The sequence below is a fragment of the Macaca fascicularis genome, chromosome 11 (assembly GCF_037993035.2).
Source record: "Macaca fascicularis isolate 582-1 chromosome 11, T2T-MFA8v1.1".
Lineage (NCBI taxonomy): Eukaryota > Metazoa > Chordata > Mammalia > Primates > Cercopithecidae > Macaca > Macaca fascicularis.
The window spans coordinates 7,235,779-7,252,893 of NC_088385.1; the positions used below are offsets into that span (position 1 = coordinate 7,235,779).

The 17,115-nt window shown below is 54.0% G+C and overlaps 2 protein-coding genes across 3 annotated transcripts in view; one reads left to right on the forward strand and one right to left on the reverse strand.

The window, feature by feature from the left end:
* The window catches only part of PLEKHG6 (pleckstrin homology and RhoGEF domain containing G6), an 18,513-nt gene extending 17,499 nt beyond the window's left edge, over positions 1-1,014 (forward strand). For both annotated transcript variants that reach the window (XM_005569890.4, XM_045364583.2), the window contains exon 16: positions 183-1,014. In XM_005569890.4, coding sequence (XP_005569947.3) covers positions 183-192 — 10 coding nt within the window. In that variant the 3' untranslated portion in view covers positions 193-1,014. The remainder of the gene's footprint in view (positions 1-182) is intronic.
* On the reverse strand, positions 809-15,961 carry TNFRSF1A (TNF receptor superfamily member 1A). Its single transcript, XM_045364585.3, has 10 exons — positions 15,695-15,961; positions 7,404-7,557; positions 7,052-7,180; positions 6,681-6,830; positions 6,384-6,462; positions 2,918-2,991; positions 2,675-2,788; positions 2,344-2,372; positions 1,856-2,144; positions 809-1,695 (listed from the first exon to the last, which is right to left on the reverse strand). The coding sequence occupies exons 1-10, from the start codon at positions 15,731-15,733 to the stop codon at positions 1,385-1,387; spliced, it is 1,368 nt and encodes a 455-aa protein (XP_045220520.2). The 5' UTR covers positions 15,734-15,961; the 3' UTR covers positions 809-1,384.
* Between the last annotated feature and the right edge of the window lie 1,154 nt (positions 15,962-17,115).

Sequence of the window (17,115 nt, forward strand, 5' to 3'; positions counted from 1 at the left end):
GCTGGAGGGAAGCTGGCCTGGGAGGGGACAGACAGGGATGTCTGTACGGGGTGGGGGATGCAGTATAGAAAGAGGGCAGTGCAGGAGCAGGGGTGGAGGCAAGAAGGGCTCTCCGCCTCTCTTCACCCGACTCTCACCCATTGCCACTGACTGTCGCCTAACACCCCCTCCTGTCTTTTCAGAGAGGTGTGAGGAAGGCAGAGGACCTTTGGCATGCATCTCTCCCAGAGATCTCTCCCCAGTAGTGCTGGTCACCTTCTGGCATCCGTGACTCTACCTCAAGGACCACATTTCCCAAAGGAAGCCTGGCCCAGGCACCCTGCCTCCGGCTCTGAGGACTTTGGGGATCAAGAACTGTAAATTTATGTATCTTAGGTGCACCTAAGCCCCACAGAAAGTTGTGCATAAAAATGACTGCCCTGGCTGGGCATGCCTGCCTGTAATCCCAGCACTTTGGGAGGCTGAGGTGGGAGGATCCCTTGAGCCCAGGAGTTCCAGAACAGCCTGGGCAATATAGGGAAACCCTGTCTTTATAAAAAAATTTTTTTAAAAATTACCCAGGTGTGGTGGTGCACCTGTGTCCAGAGGCTGAGGTGGGAGGACCCCATGAGCCCAAGGGTTGGAGGCTGCAGTGAGCGCACTCCAGCTTGGGCAACAGATGAGGGTGGGCGGAACAAGAACCTGCTACTCCTGTGTCAGTTGGCGTGATGGTGGTGGGCTACCTGGCCCTAGTGCACGGCTTTTCCCATCTCACCCCTCAGGATCTGGGCCTCTGCCCCTGCCTCCCATCCTGACAAACCACTCTCTCTAAGAGCAGAGCTTTAATTTCAGAAGTTTTAGTGTATTTACAAAAGTCCACAGCTCCAGCTGAAGGCCCCATTGTTCCGTGCTCGCCCCTGCCTTGGGACAGTTCAGCTTGCTTTGTGCTTGTCCAGGCAGAGGGCATAGGACTGCCAAGTTTCTATTAGTGTAACATGATTGATTTTAAAAAACAACAACAACAAAAAACAAAAACAAACAAAAACTGCTTATGTACTGTGAAAAAGGCTCAGGGACGAACCAGGAGCCCCTGAGCAGCCTTGCTGGTGAGGACACCCAAAACGGGCATGAGGCATAGCGTCTCTCATCCGGGCATGAGGCATAGCGTCTCTCATCCTCGCAACCACCCACTCAAGCTCTTGAGCCCACGGCGCTCCTCTCTCCGCGCGCTCAGTGCTGTCAGCGGCGCGCAGCTGAGAAAAGCTATGTACATCTAGAGGGTAGCACCAAGTAGGCGGCTGCTAGCCCCTGTTTGCCCCTCCAGGACCCCTCCTCTCCAGAAAAAAGTGGGGTTGGAAGGGGATCTTGCAGGACCATCCTTAGAGCTGCCCGCAGGGGCGCAGCCTCATCTGAGAAGACCGGGCCCGGGCGGGAGGGCGGCGGGGCCGCACAGCGCCTCCTCGATGTCCTCCAGGCAACCCAGCAGGTCCATGTCGCGGAGCACGCGGCCCAGCAGCTCCAGCGTGGCCTCGCGTCGTGGCGTGCGCCGCCTCCAGGTCGCCAGCATGCTGTATTGCGCCTCGCGCAGGCAGCGCCCGTTCTGCAGCTCCAGCCGATCGATCTCGTGGTCGCTCAGCCCTAGGCGCCGCACGAATTCCTTCCAGCGCAACGGGGGCACGTTCTCCACCACGGCGTACAGCGTCGCGGGGTCATCAGCTGCGGGGACGCAGGCCGGTGAACCTCGGGCGGCAACCCCAGGCCCCGCCCCGCATCCCACGCCCTCCGCTTCTCCTGGTCCCTTCTGGGAGGCCGCCCGCGCTCACCCGGCCCTCCCCCAGCCTCCTCCCCCAAGTCTCCAGCGGCAGGAGAAACTCACTCTCTAGGCTCTGTGGCTTGTGGGCGCTGTCCTCCCACTTCTGAAGGGGAGTGGGGATGGGGGCAGAGGCGAGGGCTGTTGCAAGGATGGGGTCGGCCCCCAGGTAGGGTGGTGCCATCTCTCTGCGGGAAGCCGCGACGTTGGGACAGTCACCGGGGGTATAGGTGGAGCTGGAGGTGAAGGTGGAACTGGGCATGGGACTGAAGCCCAGGGTGGGGGTGAAGCCTGGAGTGGGACTGAAGTTTGGGGTTGGGGCCAGGGGCTTAGTAGTAGTTCCTTCAAGCTCCCCCTGAAAGAGAGAAGGTGGTGAAGCATTAGTGGGGGAGCAAAACCAACCCTGGCCCTCTTTATTCTGGATAGGGGCTGGGACTTAGAGGGAATGAGGCGAGCCTCCGGGAGGTGAAGGATGATTCCAGGGGATCTGAGTATTAGGCAATTATGAGGAACGGTCAGGGACATCTGGGAGTAGCTCTCTGATTTCATCTCACCTCTTTTTCAGGTGTTGATTTCCCACAAACTGAGAAAAAAGAAAGAAAGCATCATAAATTTCACTTCCTCTCTCAGCCCTGGCACCCTAGACTCAGCTGGCAGTGGGGACTTGTGGTGACACGCCTCAGGGCCTATGTGGCCCCAGGGACGAGAGAGCTACTCATGCAGCTCGACCTCTCCCCAGCCATCCAGGGCCACCTTCTACCCAGAGTCCGCAGCAGTGTGAACTGAGGGGACATTCCTCACCTCCCTCCACATATGTCCATCGCACCCACCCACATCCTCCCTCACCCCCACCAGCTCCATCTCCCTCCCAAAGGCCCCACTCACCAATGGCGTAGAGCTTGGACTTCCACCGTTGGTAGCGATACATTAAACCAATGAAGAGGAGGGATAAAAGGCAAAGACCAAAGAAGATGACCAGGGGCAACAGCACTGTGGTGCCTGGAGACAAAGCAGGTGTTGGTCAGAGGAGGGGGCAGAGGGGGGCCACAGGGATAGACGGATGGGTGGGATGGATGGGTCGGGGCAAGGAGAGGGAGAGGGCAGGTGAGCACGGTCACTTCTCCTCACCTGAGTCCTCAGTGCCCTTAACATTCTCAGTCTGGGGTAGGCACAACTTGGTGCACTCCAGGGTTTTCTTACAGCTAAAAGAAGAGATGGCACTGGTGAATAGAGGCCCTACCATTGGAGGAACGCAGAAAAACAGCAACACAGATTGTTGGACATCCTTTACAAACATTTTTGCTGTCTCTTGATATAATTTGTTTTGGGAACTGATGCAGAAGAATGAAACACAGTTAATCATAGGATCATTTAATTTTAGAATTGGCAGGGATCTTGAAAAGGCTGTGGAGAAAATGTGAAAAGCAGTCAGGGTCATCACATGAATTCCAGTCCATTCCCTGGCTAGCAGTGTGAATCTAGGCAAGCCATTAACCCCCAAGCCTCGGTTTCCTCATCATCACAGGGATCACCCACCTCTCAGGATTGAGGATTAAGCAAAATGATTATGCCTCATTTAATAAGTGCTTGAGAAGGTAACTAGCTCGCTGTTATGGGATTGCTGTTTCATCACTGTTTTGCTGATAAGAATCCTTTCGCAAAGAGAGGTTTAAGGGCTTTTTCTTTTTTTTTTTTTTTTTTTGAGACGGAGTCTCGCTCTGTCACCCGGGCTGGAGTGCAGTGGCCGGATCTCAGCTCACTGCAAGCTCCGCCTCCCGGGTTCACGCCATTCTCCTGCCTCAGCCTCCCGAGTAGCTGGGACTACAGGCGCCCGCCACCTCGCCCGGCTAGCTGTTTGTATTTTTTTAGTAGAGACGGGGTTTCACCGTGTTAGCCAGGATGGTCTCGATCTCCTGACCTTGTGATGCACCCGTCTCAGCCTCCCAAAGTGCTGGGATTACAGGCTTGAGCCACCGCGCCCGGCTTAAGGGCTTTTTCTTAAATGACACTGCTAGTTACAATCCCTGACTTCGGGGAGGGGGAGTCAAACATGCATATGAAAAATTTAAAAATACATGTTACTGGGGCAGCCAGAGAGCACGCTGTAGAACTAGCAGAACTTCCACATTGGGAGTTGTCACTGGACAGTGTGGAGTGATGAGAACTCTAAGGGGTGGTGCTGGAAGGAACTTGAGAGAGTGAGTTCCCAGCAGGAAGCTGAAAGCAGGGAGAGGCACTGTAGCCCACCTCTCAAGCTCATGGTGAGAACCACATAGAATAGTATAAAAGTGCTTTCAAGAAGAAACGGAGCCAGGTGTGGTGGCTCACGGCTATAATCCCAGCACTTTGGGAGGCCGAGGCGGGTCAAAGTCAGGAGATCGAGACCATCAGGAGATTGAGACCATCCTGGCTAACACAGTGAAATCCCATCTCTACTAAAAATACAAAAAAAATTAGCCAGGCATGGTGGCGGGCGCCTGTAGTCCCAGCTTCTCGGGAGGCTGAGGCAGGAGAATGGTGTAAACCCAGGAGGTGGAGCTTGCAGTGAGCCGAGATCGCGCCATTGCACTCCAGCCTGGGCATTAGAGTGAGACTCCATCTCAAAAATAAAAAAAAAGTGCTTTCAGGAAGAGACAAGCCAGGTGCGGTGGCGCACTCTGGGAGGCTGAAGCGGGTGGATAACCAGGAGTTTGAGACCAGCCTGACCAAACTGGTAAAACCCCATCTGTACTAAAAATACAAAAATTAGCCAGGCATGGGGGCACGTGCCTGTAATCCCAGCTACTCGGGAGGCTGAGGCAGGAGAGTCGCTTGAACCTGAGAGGCAGAGGTTGCAGTGAGCCAAGGTTGCGCCACTGCATTCCAGCCTGGGCAACAGAGCAGGACTCTGTCTCAAAAAAAAAAAAAAAAAAAGATGAAGATTAATGGAAAATAAATAGCTTTCTGTCAGATGTGTTGCAGGTTTTGTTTGTTTGTTTTTGGTTCTCATAAATTCACCAAATGAATGTCATTATGCTTACTTTAAATATAAGAACGGCAAGGCCCAGGCCAGGCTTGGTGGCTCATGCCTGTAACCCTCGCACTTTGGGAGGCCGAGGCGGAGGATTGCTTGAGCCCAGGAGTCCGAGGCTAGCCTGGGCAACATCGTAGGACCCTGTCTCTACAAAAAGTAAAAAATTAGCTGGCTCTAGTGGTGTGTGCCTGTAGTCCCAGCTACTCAGGAGGCTAAGGCAAGAGGATGGCTTGAGTCGTGGAGGTGGAGGCTGAGCCATGGTTGTGCCACTGCACTCCAGCCTGGGTGACAGAATGAAACCCTGTCTCAAAAATAAATAAATAAAAGTCAGGCTCAGAGATGTTAAGAAGCTTGCCCAAGGTCACATAGCCAATAAGTGGCTATGCTGGGGTTCAAACTCTGAGAGCCCTCAGAGTTTATTCTTTGCAAGTGAGTGACAAGAACAGCCACTGTGGAGCCAGGAGTGAGGAGGCCTGGACACAGAGACTAAGAGGGAAATACCATATTTCATCAAACCTAAGATGCCATCAAGAATAAAAGGCACTTTTCTTTTTTTTTTTTTTTTTTTTTTTTTTTTTTGAGACGGAGTCTCGCTCTGTCACCCAGGCTGGAGTGCAGTGGCCGGATCTCAGCTCACTGCAAGCTCCGCCTCCCGGGTTCACGCCATTCTCCGGCCTCAGCCTCCCGAGTAGCTGGGACTACAGGCGCCCGTCACCTCGCCCGGCTAGTTTTTTTTGTATTTCTTAATAGAGACGGGGTTTCACCGTGTTAGCCAGGATGGTCTCGATCTCCTGACCTCGTGATCCGCCCGTCTCGGCCTCCCAAAGTGCTGGGATTACAGGCTTGAGCCACCGCGCCCGACCAAAAGGCACTTTTCTTTACCTGACTACTCAGACACGCACAAAGCTGCCAATTAAACCTTGATGAATCATCAATTACAGGAAGTTTGATTTCAGAGCTGTCAGAGTGTATGTCCTAGAATCAATGAACTATCGTAGATCCTATGGCCCAAGAATCTACATATCTGAGTCGGAAGGGCTACAAGTCCTTGGGGCATGATCTTCTATCCTCAAAGACTCCTTAAGATTTGAAGAGCGAGGCCGGGTGCAGTGTTTCAAGCCTGTAATCCCAGCACTTTGGGAGGCCGAGATGGGCGGATCACGAGGTCAGGAGATTGAGACCATCCTGGCTAACACTGTGAAACCCCGTCTCTACTAAAAAATACAAAAAATTAGCTGGGCGTGGTGGCGGGCGCCTGTAGTCCCAGCTACTCCGGAGGCTGAGCCAGGAGAATGGCATGAACCTGGGAGGCAGAGCTTGCAGTGAGTCAAGATTGCACCACTGCACTCCAGCTTGGGCGACAGAACGAGACTCCGTCTCCAAAAAAAAAAAAAAAAAAGATTTGAAGAGCAAGGGGAAGGACTGCCTGGTGTCTTAACGAAGTGTCTCCCACTCAGCCAGTAGGAGCCTGAGCACTCTGGGGCATCCTGGCATCCGTTGTCCCACTAGTGGCTCCCATCAAAGTCACCCATCCCAATCCATGCCACCATCCAGTGCCCAGCAGCTCTCAGAGATACTCACTTACTACAGGAGACACACTCGTTTTCTCTTAGAAAGAACCCTGCATGGCAGGTGCACACGGTATTCTGTTTCTCCTGGCCTGTAGGGAGAAGTGCAGCACAGCTAAAGAAGGAGCACCCTGCACCCTCACCCCACAGGACAGAGGAAGTGACGAGGGAAAGGGTGGGGGCGGCCAGAGAGGAGTTGGTCGTCAGACCCACAGACTATGGGAGGGGAAGGAAAGGAAATGCCGCTACATGGGGAAGGGCCAGTCCCTGGGGTGGGGAGAGGGCTTGGCGTCAGGAGAGCTGCACTCACAGGAGAGGTGCACGGTCCCATTGAGGCAGAGGCTGCAATTGAAGCACTGGAAAAGGTTTTCACTCCAATAATACCGGTACTGGTTCTTCCTGCAGCCACACACGGTGTCCCGGTCCACGGTGCAAGAAGAGATCTCCACCTGGCCCATTTCTGGTGAGGGGAGCAGATGGGGTATGAGTCCTGCATCCTCCTGTCCCTGCATCTCCTTCCTGATATTCCCCTAAGTGTGTGTCTGTCTCTGTAACACACACTCACATCCATGCAGTGTCCCAGCACACACACCTTCCTGCCCACACCAACCAGCCTGCACACAGACAGGCATGCACACACCGGTCAAGGCCCGCCTGACTCTCCAGCCTCTGCACACTCACCCTTTCGGCATTTGGAGCAGCTGAGGCAGTGCCTGAGGTGGTTCTCTGAAGCGGTGAAGGAGCCGCTCTCACACTCCCTGCAGTCCGTATCCTGCCCCGGGCCTGGACAGTCATTGTACAAGTAGGTTCCTGTGAATGGAGCAGCAGTTAGGCTGCAGGTGAGAGTTCAAGGAAGGAGCCCCATGCTAGGGACAACAGCCAGAGCCAATTCCCTGAAGTCTCTAGGAGAGGAGGGAGGGAGAAAATCCCAGTCCAGGAGAGGCAGCAAAGTTAGGGAAGAACATCTGGAAGAAGCAGAGGAAGAAGCAGCACCCCAGACCTGAGGGCATTCACCGTTTCCACTTGCCCCTACCTTTGTGGCACTTGGTACAGCAAACGGAATTATTTTGAGGGTGGATGTATTTTCCTTGGGGACACACACTATCTCTCTTCTCCCTGTCCCTGAGGGGAGGGACCAGTCCAATAACCCCTGAGGGGTATATTCCCACCAACAGCTCCAGGAGCACCTGGGGAAGAATCAGATAGAGGATAGACACCATCAGGAGAGGGAGGGATGGGAAGTTTAGGAGCAGCAGATCTTCCCCAGCTCTGGCCGGGTGCGGTGGCTCAAGCCTGTAATCCCAGCACTTTGCGAGGCCGAGTCGGGCGGATCACGAGGTCAGGAGATCGAGACCATCCTGGCTAACTCGGTGAAACCCCGTCTCTACTAAAAAATACAAAAAACTAGCTGGGCGAGGTGGCGGGCGCCTGTAGTCCCAGATACACGGGAGGCTGAGGCAGGAGAATGGCGTAAACCTGGGAGGCGGAGGTTGCAGTGAGCTGAGATCCAGCCACTGCACTCCAGCCCAGGCGACAGAGCAAGACTCCGTCTCAATAAATAAATAAATAAATAAATAAATAAAAAATAAAAATAAAAATAAATAAATAAAACTTCCCCAGCTCAAGTCCTTCCTTGTGAAACATGCTGCCCAGGCCAACCCACTCACCAACGTTAGAGTTCTTCCTTGAATCTTAGACAGTTGGGATCATACAATCTGATGCTTATTGTTCTCTAGTTGTCCTGTGTGTTCATTTTTGTTCCCTCAACTCAAAGCTAGTAGGCCCCAGACCTAAGCTGTATTTTTTTTTTTTTTTTGAGACAGGATCTTGCTCTGTTGTCCAGGTTGGAGAGCAGTGATAAAATCACCGCAGCCTCCACCATCCACACTCAAGCAGTCCTCCCACCTTAGCCTCCTGAATAGCTGGGACTACAGGCGTGCACCACCATGCCCAGCTAATTTTTTTTTATTTTTAGTAGAGGCAGGGTCTTGTTATGTTGCTCAGGCTGGTCTCAAAATCCTGAGCTCAAGTGATCCTCCCACCTTGACTTCCCAAAGTGCTAGGATTACAGGCGTGAGTCCAGCCCCGTATTTTATCCTTACTGTGAAATCCCCCACAGCAGCCAACAGTGCTGGACACAGGGCAGATGTTGAAAGGATGTGTTTTTGATTGGGAATTGGCAGGTTACTTCAGTGATGGCCCTTTCTTCCAACAAGCAGCCCTAAAGATTGGGGCGGTGTTTCTTCCTCTGGGTGCTGGGTTCACCGTGTGATTGCTTTGTGAACATTCACAGAGGTAAACAGTGAGGATCTGTGCACATCCCGGGAGTATTTCTAAAAAGGTCAGCTGGTGGTGGGGGCGAGTGATGTTCCTGTGAGCTCCACTCCTGGGGAGCGGGCAGAAGCAGAAGGAAGTTTCTTTACATGCTTGTATCAAACCTTACTCCGCCTCCTGCCCTCACATTCCCTGGCCCATCCCCTCCACCTCAAAATTTACACAAACACCCGGGGTTGGCAATGACAAATGGGGAGGAGAGTAAAAGGGAAAGGTTGGGGATCCCACATGGGTAGACGGGGGACAAAGTTGAGATGGGGTAGGAGTGGGCAAAGGTGTGCAGGACACTCAAATAGAGCTGGCCAAGGCTAGTGACTCAGCTTGGATGACTGTCAGGTGGGAGCTGAGGGCATGCTGGGGAGTCCTGGAGCCCCTGCACGCCACGGTATTCTGGAAGGTACGCTTTGCAGTCTCAGGCCAACCTCACGGCAGCTAAACGGCTTGTCCTGTTCTGGCATCAGTGCCAGGAAAGCAAAGCCAGGAGTGAATATTTAGCTCCAACTTGGACTTTGATCTCTGCCAGCTTCATTTCTGGTTTTCCCTGGGCTTCGGTTTTGTTTTGTTTTTTTTTTCTCTACTATAAGAGACACTTTGTGTAAAGATAAGAGGGTGTCCTCAAAGTCTGTTAAACACTGAGGAGCAACTGACTCACCAGATCACAGAAACCCTAGGGCGCGGAAGGAGGGCCAGGCAGCCCACAGCCACCCAGCCTCACCAACTCCACATTTCGGAGCAGGAGGCCAGTCACAGCCTGAGTCAGCCACTGGGAGATGCTGCAGCTGTAGCTGCGCAGGCCCGGAAGTTCAAGCCTCAGCCGCAAACATGGGAAGTCACACACAGAAACACAACAGCAGCCCCCGCAGGTGGAGGTGTGCGCCCCTGCTCAGAGGACAACCTTCCCCAGCCCACGCCAGCCAACGCCGTGCCACCTCCCCTGAGAACAGGACTGGGGCTTCCAGGGCAACAGGAAGGGTTTGGGGTGGTGATGGGAAGAACTTCCCAATCCTGAAAGTGTGGTTCCTTTCCCTGAAGAAGCTATTGGAGCACCCAAGGTCACTGGCACTTTGAATCCCATCCAGGGGGCTTGAGGCAGAGTCAACAGGCAGAGACAGAGTCATGACGAAGAACTGGGGGACGCCAGCCCCAGACAGCCTTAAAGGGAGCTTTTCAGGGACCTCTGGCCAGTGGGGAATGAGCCTCCCTGCGGGGAGGGAGGGAGACAGGCTTTCTCAGGCCACATGTTCCCTTCTCTTTCCAGCACTCTGGGGGTTAAGTCAGATCCGGGAAAGGGAAATATTTTCCCAGCAACTCCGCCCCAGTGACTCAGGCCAGAGGGAGGGAGATCCAGGGAGGGGAGAGGGAACTAGCAGCTTCCCCAGCTCCTCAAGGGTCATGAGTCAGCAGAAAGGCAGAAGGCACCAGCCTGCAAGAGGGACTCCATCTAATCCCTTCTTCCTATGGCCCAGTCCCTCCTTCCCATCCCCACTCAACCCCCTTTCAACCCCTCCCCTTTCCAAAAGCCAGGCCACAGACCCTTGTCCCACTTGGCCCTCATGTTCCGGGAAATGCCTCCCTCTCCCCGTTCCATCCCAAAGGGAAGTCTCCCTCGACCCTGGCTTCCGCCCATCAGGTCTGTGCCCTCCCCTCCCTGAGGGCCACTTGGCTCCTCCTAGCCCCTCAGCATCCTTTAGCTGAGGCCCCGCCCCAGCTCCTCCTCCCAGTTCAACACCCGTCCCGTGAGCTCTCACTCCAGCCCCCAACACGCCCCAGTCCCAGCAGGAAGCAAGCCAAGGCTGTCCTCCCACCCTGGGTTCACCACGTTCCCACAGCCTGGCTGGTTCTGGCCAGCTGTGCTGGGTTTGGGGGCCTCCCTGGCGTCCCCAGACAATCCTTAGGAAATAAGGCCAGTTCTGAGTCTCCACAGCCCCTCCCCAAGCCCACTGGCAGCACAGGAAAGGCTCCAGAGCCCTGAACACCCACTTCCAGGAACGAGGGAGCAGGCGAGAAGGGATGCCAGACGGAAGAACCAGCCCTGCTTCCCAGGCTTCCCCTGGCCCCCAGAATGCTCCGGGTCAGCCCTCTCTGACCCCTGGGAGCCAGGGCCCTCAGACTCCCCACCACTGGGCACCACTGCTGGCATCAGCTGGCCCCAGTGAGCCCAGTCCTCAGCAGTTGCATAAGTGAAGCAAAACAGCCAAAACAGGAGGTGAGCTCTTCAGGCCCAGACTCCAGCCTGGAGCAGAAGGGCAGGAAGCTGGGGTGCCTGTGGAGAGACAGTTGAGGGGGTGGCCCAACACCCCTCCAACTCCCCCACAATTTCCGCCAGAGAAGGCTTTAAAGTGTGACTTCCTGTGCTGGGGCTGCAGAGTGGGGAGGCGAAGCTGAGATCGGCCTTGTGGTCTGACCCTGATCCAGCCACCTTGCAGGGACCCAATCAGTCTTCCTTTCCCCCTCATTCATGTGTCTGTTCATTTAATGTCAAGATGTTGGGGGAGGCCATGGCAGCTTCTCCTCCAAGCGCCCAGCTGAGATCCCATCTTCCTCCCATGAAACCTCCATTGATGATATCTGTTTCCTCCACCCCAGCTCCTGAGACCCACAGCCCCTGTGGGCTCAACTCACGTGAACTGACCCTATCTACTTTTGGCTCTTATCATAATATGGTTATGTTGGTTGACAGATAGGATCTCCCCAAAGTGACCACGAACCTTGTAAGATGACAGATCAAATAATGTGTTGGTCAGAAAGTGTCTTATCCTCCCCTGGTGTCCTCTCAGCTCCCAGAACCAGGCCTCCAGACTGGGAGCAGATAAATACAGATCAACTGATCGATCTAATGACACAACTGTCTTCCACTCTGGTGGAAGCCAGTGATTCTCAAAGAGGGAGATGAGGAGACAGCACCCCTAGTAGGAATATATTTATCTCCAGGGGAGAGTTTTCAGACCATCCCCCCACCTCCCCACACACAAGCACACACACCCTTACTGAAGAGTCTGGTGTGCTCCTCTCCTTTTGAGAACCACTGATGAGTGAACACAGTGCGTCCGAATTACACAAATGCAGAAAGAAGTTGGAGCACCTCTCCTCTAGCTTGGTAGGTGCACCCTTCCACACGACCATTCCCCTGGCCCTTAACATGCCCCAAACGGACTTCATCCATCTCCTCACCTAGACAAATGTCACACCATCAACTTCCCGGATGAATGTTGAGACCCTGCCACGCTCCCTCCCCAGGGCCCTGTCCCTATCCCTGCTGCCATCCCATGTGTCAGTCTTGCAAAGCCTCCCTCTGTGATCTCTTAGCCCTCTCTGCATCCCTGGGTTGCCTCACACCTGGGTTATTGCAGTTGTCTTCTAGCCTCTCTTCTGCTCCCACCCATCCTACACACATTTTTATCTTCATTCAGGCTTTAAATGGCATGCACAAGTGTGTGAACCTTCCTCTCCATCTCCAGAGCCTGGCTCCAAAACACTTCCATGGTCATGGAAATGATCTGAATGGGCACCTCCAGGGATGCCTCACTTCTCTTTTTTTTTTAAACAGGGTCTCACTCTGTCGCAGTTCACTGCAACCTTCACCACCAGGATGGAATGTAGTGGTGTGGTCAGGGCTCACTACAACCTCCACCTCCTGGGCCCAAGCGATTCTCCTGAGCTCAGTCTCCCAAATGCTGGGATGACAAGCACGCCCCACCATGCCCCGCTAATCTTCGTATTTTTTGTACAGACAGGGTTTTACTGTGTTGCCCAGGCTAGTCTCGAACTCCTGGACTCAGGCAATCCACACGCCTCGGCCTCCTGAAGTGCTAGAATTACAGGCATGAGCCACGGCACCCATCTGAGATGCCTCACCTCAATTCTAATCACAGTCCAGGCACAGAGTGTGCCCTAAGAGAACAGCTTCTGAATAAACGAATGAAATAAATTCCTCCACCTGGGACCATATTCAACACTCTTCCTCCATCCTCTCCCCGACTCCCTCTAATTTTCCCATTCATATTTCTTAGTGTTTCTCAACATGGTCTTTCCACTCCCACCAAGGTGTCTGATTTCCTGCCACCCTGCCCATCAACACAAAATCCCATCTCTCCATTTCTCTCCCCTTCCTCACATCAGTGTCCGATTCTGCCTCCCTCCTTTATAGCTACCCTGACAAGCAGTGACTTCAGATGTCAGCTCCACATCCACTTTTCTATGAGGCTTTCCCTCCCCCATCCCATCTGACCCATCTCTTATTCCTTAATTCATTCAGCAAATAGCTAAGGAGTACAGTTTATGTGACAGGTCCTGTATGGGTGCTAGGGATGCTGAGGTGGATAATACACAGCTCGTGCTCTCAAGAACTCTCGCTTGAGTCAAAGACAGTCAGTTGTTGGCACTGACCTCTACACAGGGAATGCTGCAGTTGCACGGCGAAGGACACTGAAGCAGCGTGGGGAAGCTCCTGAATTTTCTGTAGCTGAGCACAGGAGCTGAGACCGGCTAAGCAAGGCAAGGCAGTGGACTAAGGCTCGTCTCCTTCCCCAGTTCCTTCTCCTCCCATTGGTGCTCCAGGACACCACATCACCATGCATTTGTGGATATTTTCCTCCGGATGGCTCTGACATCATTTTTCACTGTAAGCCATCTTGGTTCCTAGGCTGTAAGCTCTTTGAGAGCAGCAAAATCCTGTTTGCTTTGCCACCATTTCTCCTGTATCATTCTTCCCTACTCCCCTACCTCACCTCACCGCCCCCCCCCGCCCCCACGTCCACCCCCCAACACAGTACGCTCTGCATTGCCCATTGAATGGTGAGACATTCAGAAGGATGTTGCATTCCCTTTGTTTCCCCTTTCCCCCAGCTCCAGGCCAGGCTTCTGTCTCTTAGGAGACGTAATCCCACCTGGGCTGAAGCACCCCAGGACCCAGGCACTTCCCTTTACCTGTTCAGGCTACATTTACCCTCTATTTTCCAAACACGGGTAACCACCCAGTAATTACTACTAATCACAGCAATATAAACACTTTATTGAGTGCTTTCTATTTGCTACAACCTGTTTCCCTGATGGACTGTCAAAGCTATGGGCAGGGATTTTGTTCTCTGCTGTAATCCCAGCACCTATCACAGTGTCTAGCCCAGAGTGGACACTTAACAAATCAAAGGAACACTTAACATGTATCAGTCTATTCAATCTTCAAAACAACAGTATGAGGTCATGACTGTGACCCCCGTTGTGGAGATAAAGAAACAAAGGCGGCCGGGCGCGGTGGCTCAAGCCTGTAATCCCAGCACTTTGGGAGGCCGAGACGGGCGGATCACGAGGTCAGGAGATCGAGACCATCCTGGTTAACACGGTGAAACCCCGTCTCTACTAAAAATACAAAAAAAACTAGCTGGGCGAGGTGGCGGGCGCCTGTAGTCCCAGCTACTCGGGAGGCTGAGGCAGGAGAATGGCGTAAAAACCCAGGAGGCGGAGCTTGCAGTGAGCTGAGATCCAGCCACTGCACTCCAGCCCGGGCAACACAGCGAGACTCCATCTCAAAAAAAAAAAGAAACAAAGGCATGGAAGGTTAGGTTATGGAAGCTGCTCCTGTTCGTGCAGCAGGTGCGTGAGGGAGCCAGGGCCGCCCCCAAACAGAAAACAGAAGCAGGATGTCAGGGCAGCTGGCTGGTGGGGAGACCGTGGGGGGAAGGACAGCGGGAGGAAGGGAAGAGGGGGTGGGACTAAGGAGGAGGGAGAAGGAGAAGAGTGAGACCCTGACAAGGGACGTGCTGCTTGGGGACCTGAGGCTGGAAATGTGGGACCGGAGCGGAGCAGAGAGGAGGGGAAGGAGGACTAGAGAGAAAAGATTTCAAAAAAAGAGCCTTTGAGAAGTCTGAGGAGAGTCTGGGGAGATTGTTGGAAAGAAAGGAATGGTGGGAGAGGAAAAGTATAAGGCACTAAAGAGAGGGGAGGTAGGCGCAGCCTTCAGAGGCCGGGCAGGGCAGGGCCACAACAGGACAGGGAAAATCTGCCCAACTAGATGGGCCCAGGGCATCTGAACGGGATGATTCCCGGGCCAAGACGTGGAGGACGATCAAGGATACATTGAAACAAGGCTGAAGCCAGAGAAAGGGACATTTTCCAGTGACGAAAACAACTTTCTACCAACTTCCCCAAACTGAACTGTAGAATAAGAAACCAAGGGATTGTTGTTTAGCTCTGTGGAAAGCAGCGGGGAGGGGAAGCTGGAGGACAGGCCCAGCGACACTGACCAGGTGGGGGTAGGGCTAGCTCCCTGGGAAGGCTCAGTCCCACAGAGGCCACCCGCCTAGCAGCAGGCAGAAGGGTAAAGAATGTCCCCAGGTGAGAGACCGGGGCTTGGCCAGGGTACTGGGGACGCTGTCCACTGGGTTGCCTTGCCCCATCCAGTGTCCCAGCCCATTCTCAAATACCTCCCGCCACAGGCATCCCAAACCCACCACACCACCCCATCCCCACTCCTCAACTCACTCCCCCACTTCACCAGCCGCCAAACTCCTGCCCTACAGGGTGTGCTTTGCCAGGTTCCACAGGCAGCCTTGCCTCCCCACGGCCCAGCACACTGCAGGCCAGCCAGCTGACTGCAGGGACAGAATTCAGAACCGTCTGGACTCCCAGAGCGCTAACCTTCCTACTCCCACTCCTTTCCTTTCCCCGCCAAATCTGCCCCACCCTGGGCCTATCACCTGCCCACATTCCCTTGGCCCTCGCAAACTTCCACGGCTGTCAGGGCTCAGGGCTTCCTTTTACTCTCTCCCTCTCAAACTTCTCCCATTCCCCTGCCTCAGCGCAGCCCCTACTCCAAGCGGTGGATGCATGGGGAACCCCACACTGGCAGTGGCTGACGTTAGGACCTGCAGGCCTGAGGCCGGCGCCAGGACCAGGCCCGGGCAGGAGAGGCTCGGCCCCCTCCCGGAGAGGGCCCACGCCGGCCGGGCGGTGCCTCGCCCACCAGCCCACTCTTCCCTTTGTCCCTGGTCTCACCAGTGGCAGCAGTAGGTCAGGCACGGTGGAGAGGCCCATGCCAGACAGCTATGGCCTCTCACTCCCCCATTTGGGCTCAGGACAGTGTGGCAGCGGCAGCGCTGGCGGCTTCCCGGGACTCGGTCTGTCCAGGACGTCCCAAGTGTCTTGGGGTGACAGTTGAGGGTTGAGACTCGGGCATAGAGACCACGGCCTGGTTCCAGTGATCTTGAACCCCAAAGGCCAGAACTGGAGCCTGAGTCCAGAGAACTCTGAGAAAATTAAAGCAGAGAGGAGGAGAGAGGAGGTGGGAGGGGAAGAGTGAGGCGGTGTTGCAACAGCGGGACAGGAAGAGCTGGAGGAGGAGGCCAGAGGAGGCGGGAGGAGGAGGCCCAAGGTTCTTTAACTCTTTGTAGTCCAGTCACAAGCGCAAGAGTCTCAGATCTGGCTGCCTTGCGCCCCCAACCCACCAATCCGACCACTCCCAACCAAACACCAAGGGGCAATAAGCCGCTTCCCCGCATCCCTAGCCTTTCCCAAATGGAACACAGCAATGAAAAGACCCAGAGTTTGGGAGTCCAATTCTCTGGGTTCCAGTTCAGAATGCTTAGCTTCTTAGCTGGGTGGTCTCGGACACATAACTGAACCTCTCGGGGTCCGTTTTCCAATTTGCAGAGTGGAGATAACCTGTCTCCTGGGGTTCCTGCAAGGATTTGTTCAGACACGAGAGACATAGATAAGCGTCTGACACATGATAGATACTCCATGTCCCTTAGTAATCCTCCCCTTTACTCCACAATTCTTCACTAGCCTCCTAGTCTCCCTCTTTCTTGGGAATTTACCGATCCAATCCAAACCTCAAAGTAAGTCCTAACCCTCATTTTCTGCCCTGACTGGGTCCCTGCCACTTCTCACCCCAGGTCTCATCCAGTCGCTGCCTGGCCAGGTCCCCCCACCCTGCCCCACTGTTGATCCTGGCTCTGCCACCAATCATGGGACATCAGGCAACTCCTCTCCTAAGCCTCTGTTGGTTCCTCATTTATTAAATAGGGGTAACAATGCCTGCCCACCTGCATGGGGAGAGTGATACCATGAGCATCAATGAGACATATCCACTAAGCTGCCGTGGAAATAAAGATATCTCCATCAAGTGTTCCTAGTATATTCCCAGTGCTCTTTCCTAAATATTCCAATACCTCAATTGTAACTAACCTTAGAGATCATCTACTACAACCCCCTAGGTTTTTTTTATTTCTCCATTTGCTTGTTTTTCATTTTTGTGTTTGTTTCGAGGGTCCGCTCTGTTTCCCAAGCTGGAGTGCAGTGGTACCATCACAGCACACTGCAGCCTCGACCTCCCAGGCTCAAGTAATTCTCCCACCTCAGCCTCCCAAGTAGCTGGGACTATAGGTGCATATCACCACGCCCGGGTAATTTTTGTA

Bases quoted from the DNA above. Each gene is read 5' to 3' on its own strand.
- TNFRSF1A (XM_045364585.3), bottom strand. From the start codon at position 15,733: ATGGGCCTCTCCACCGTGCCTGACCTACTGCTGCCACTG. The intron at 6,831-7,051 runs GTGAGTGTGCAG...TCCCCTCACCAG, and splicing joins CTGCTCCAAATGCCGAAAGG to AAATGGGCCAGGTGGAGATC. The intron at 2,992-6,383 runs GTGAGTATCTCT...CTCTTCTTTTAG, and splicing joins GAGTGTGTCTCCTGTAGTAA to CTGTAAGAAAACCCTGGAGT.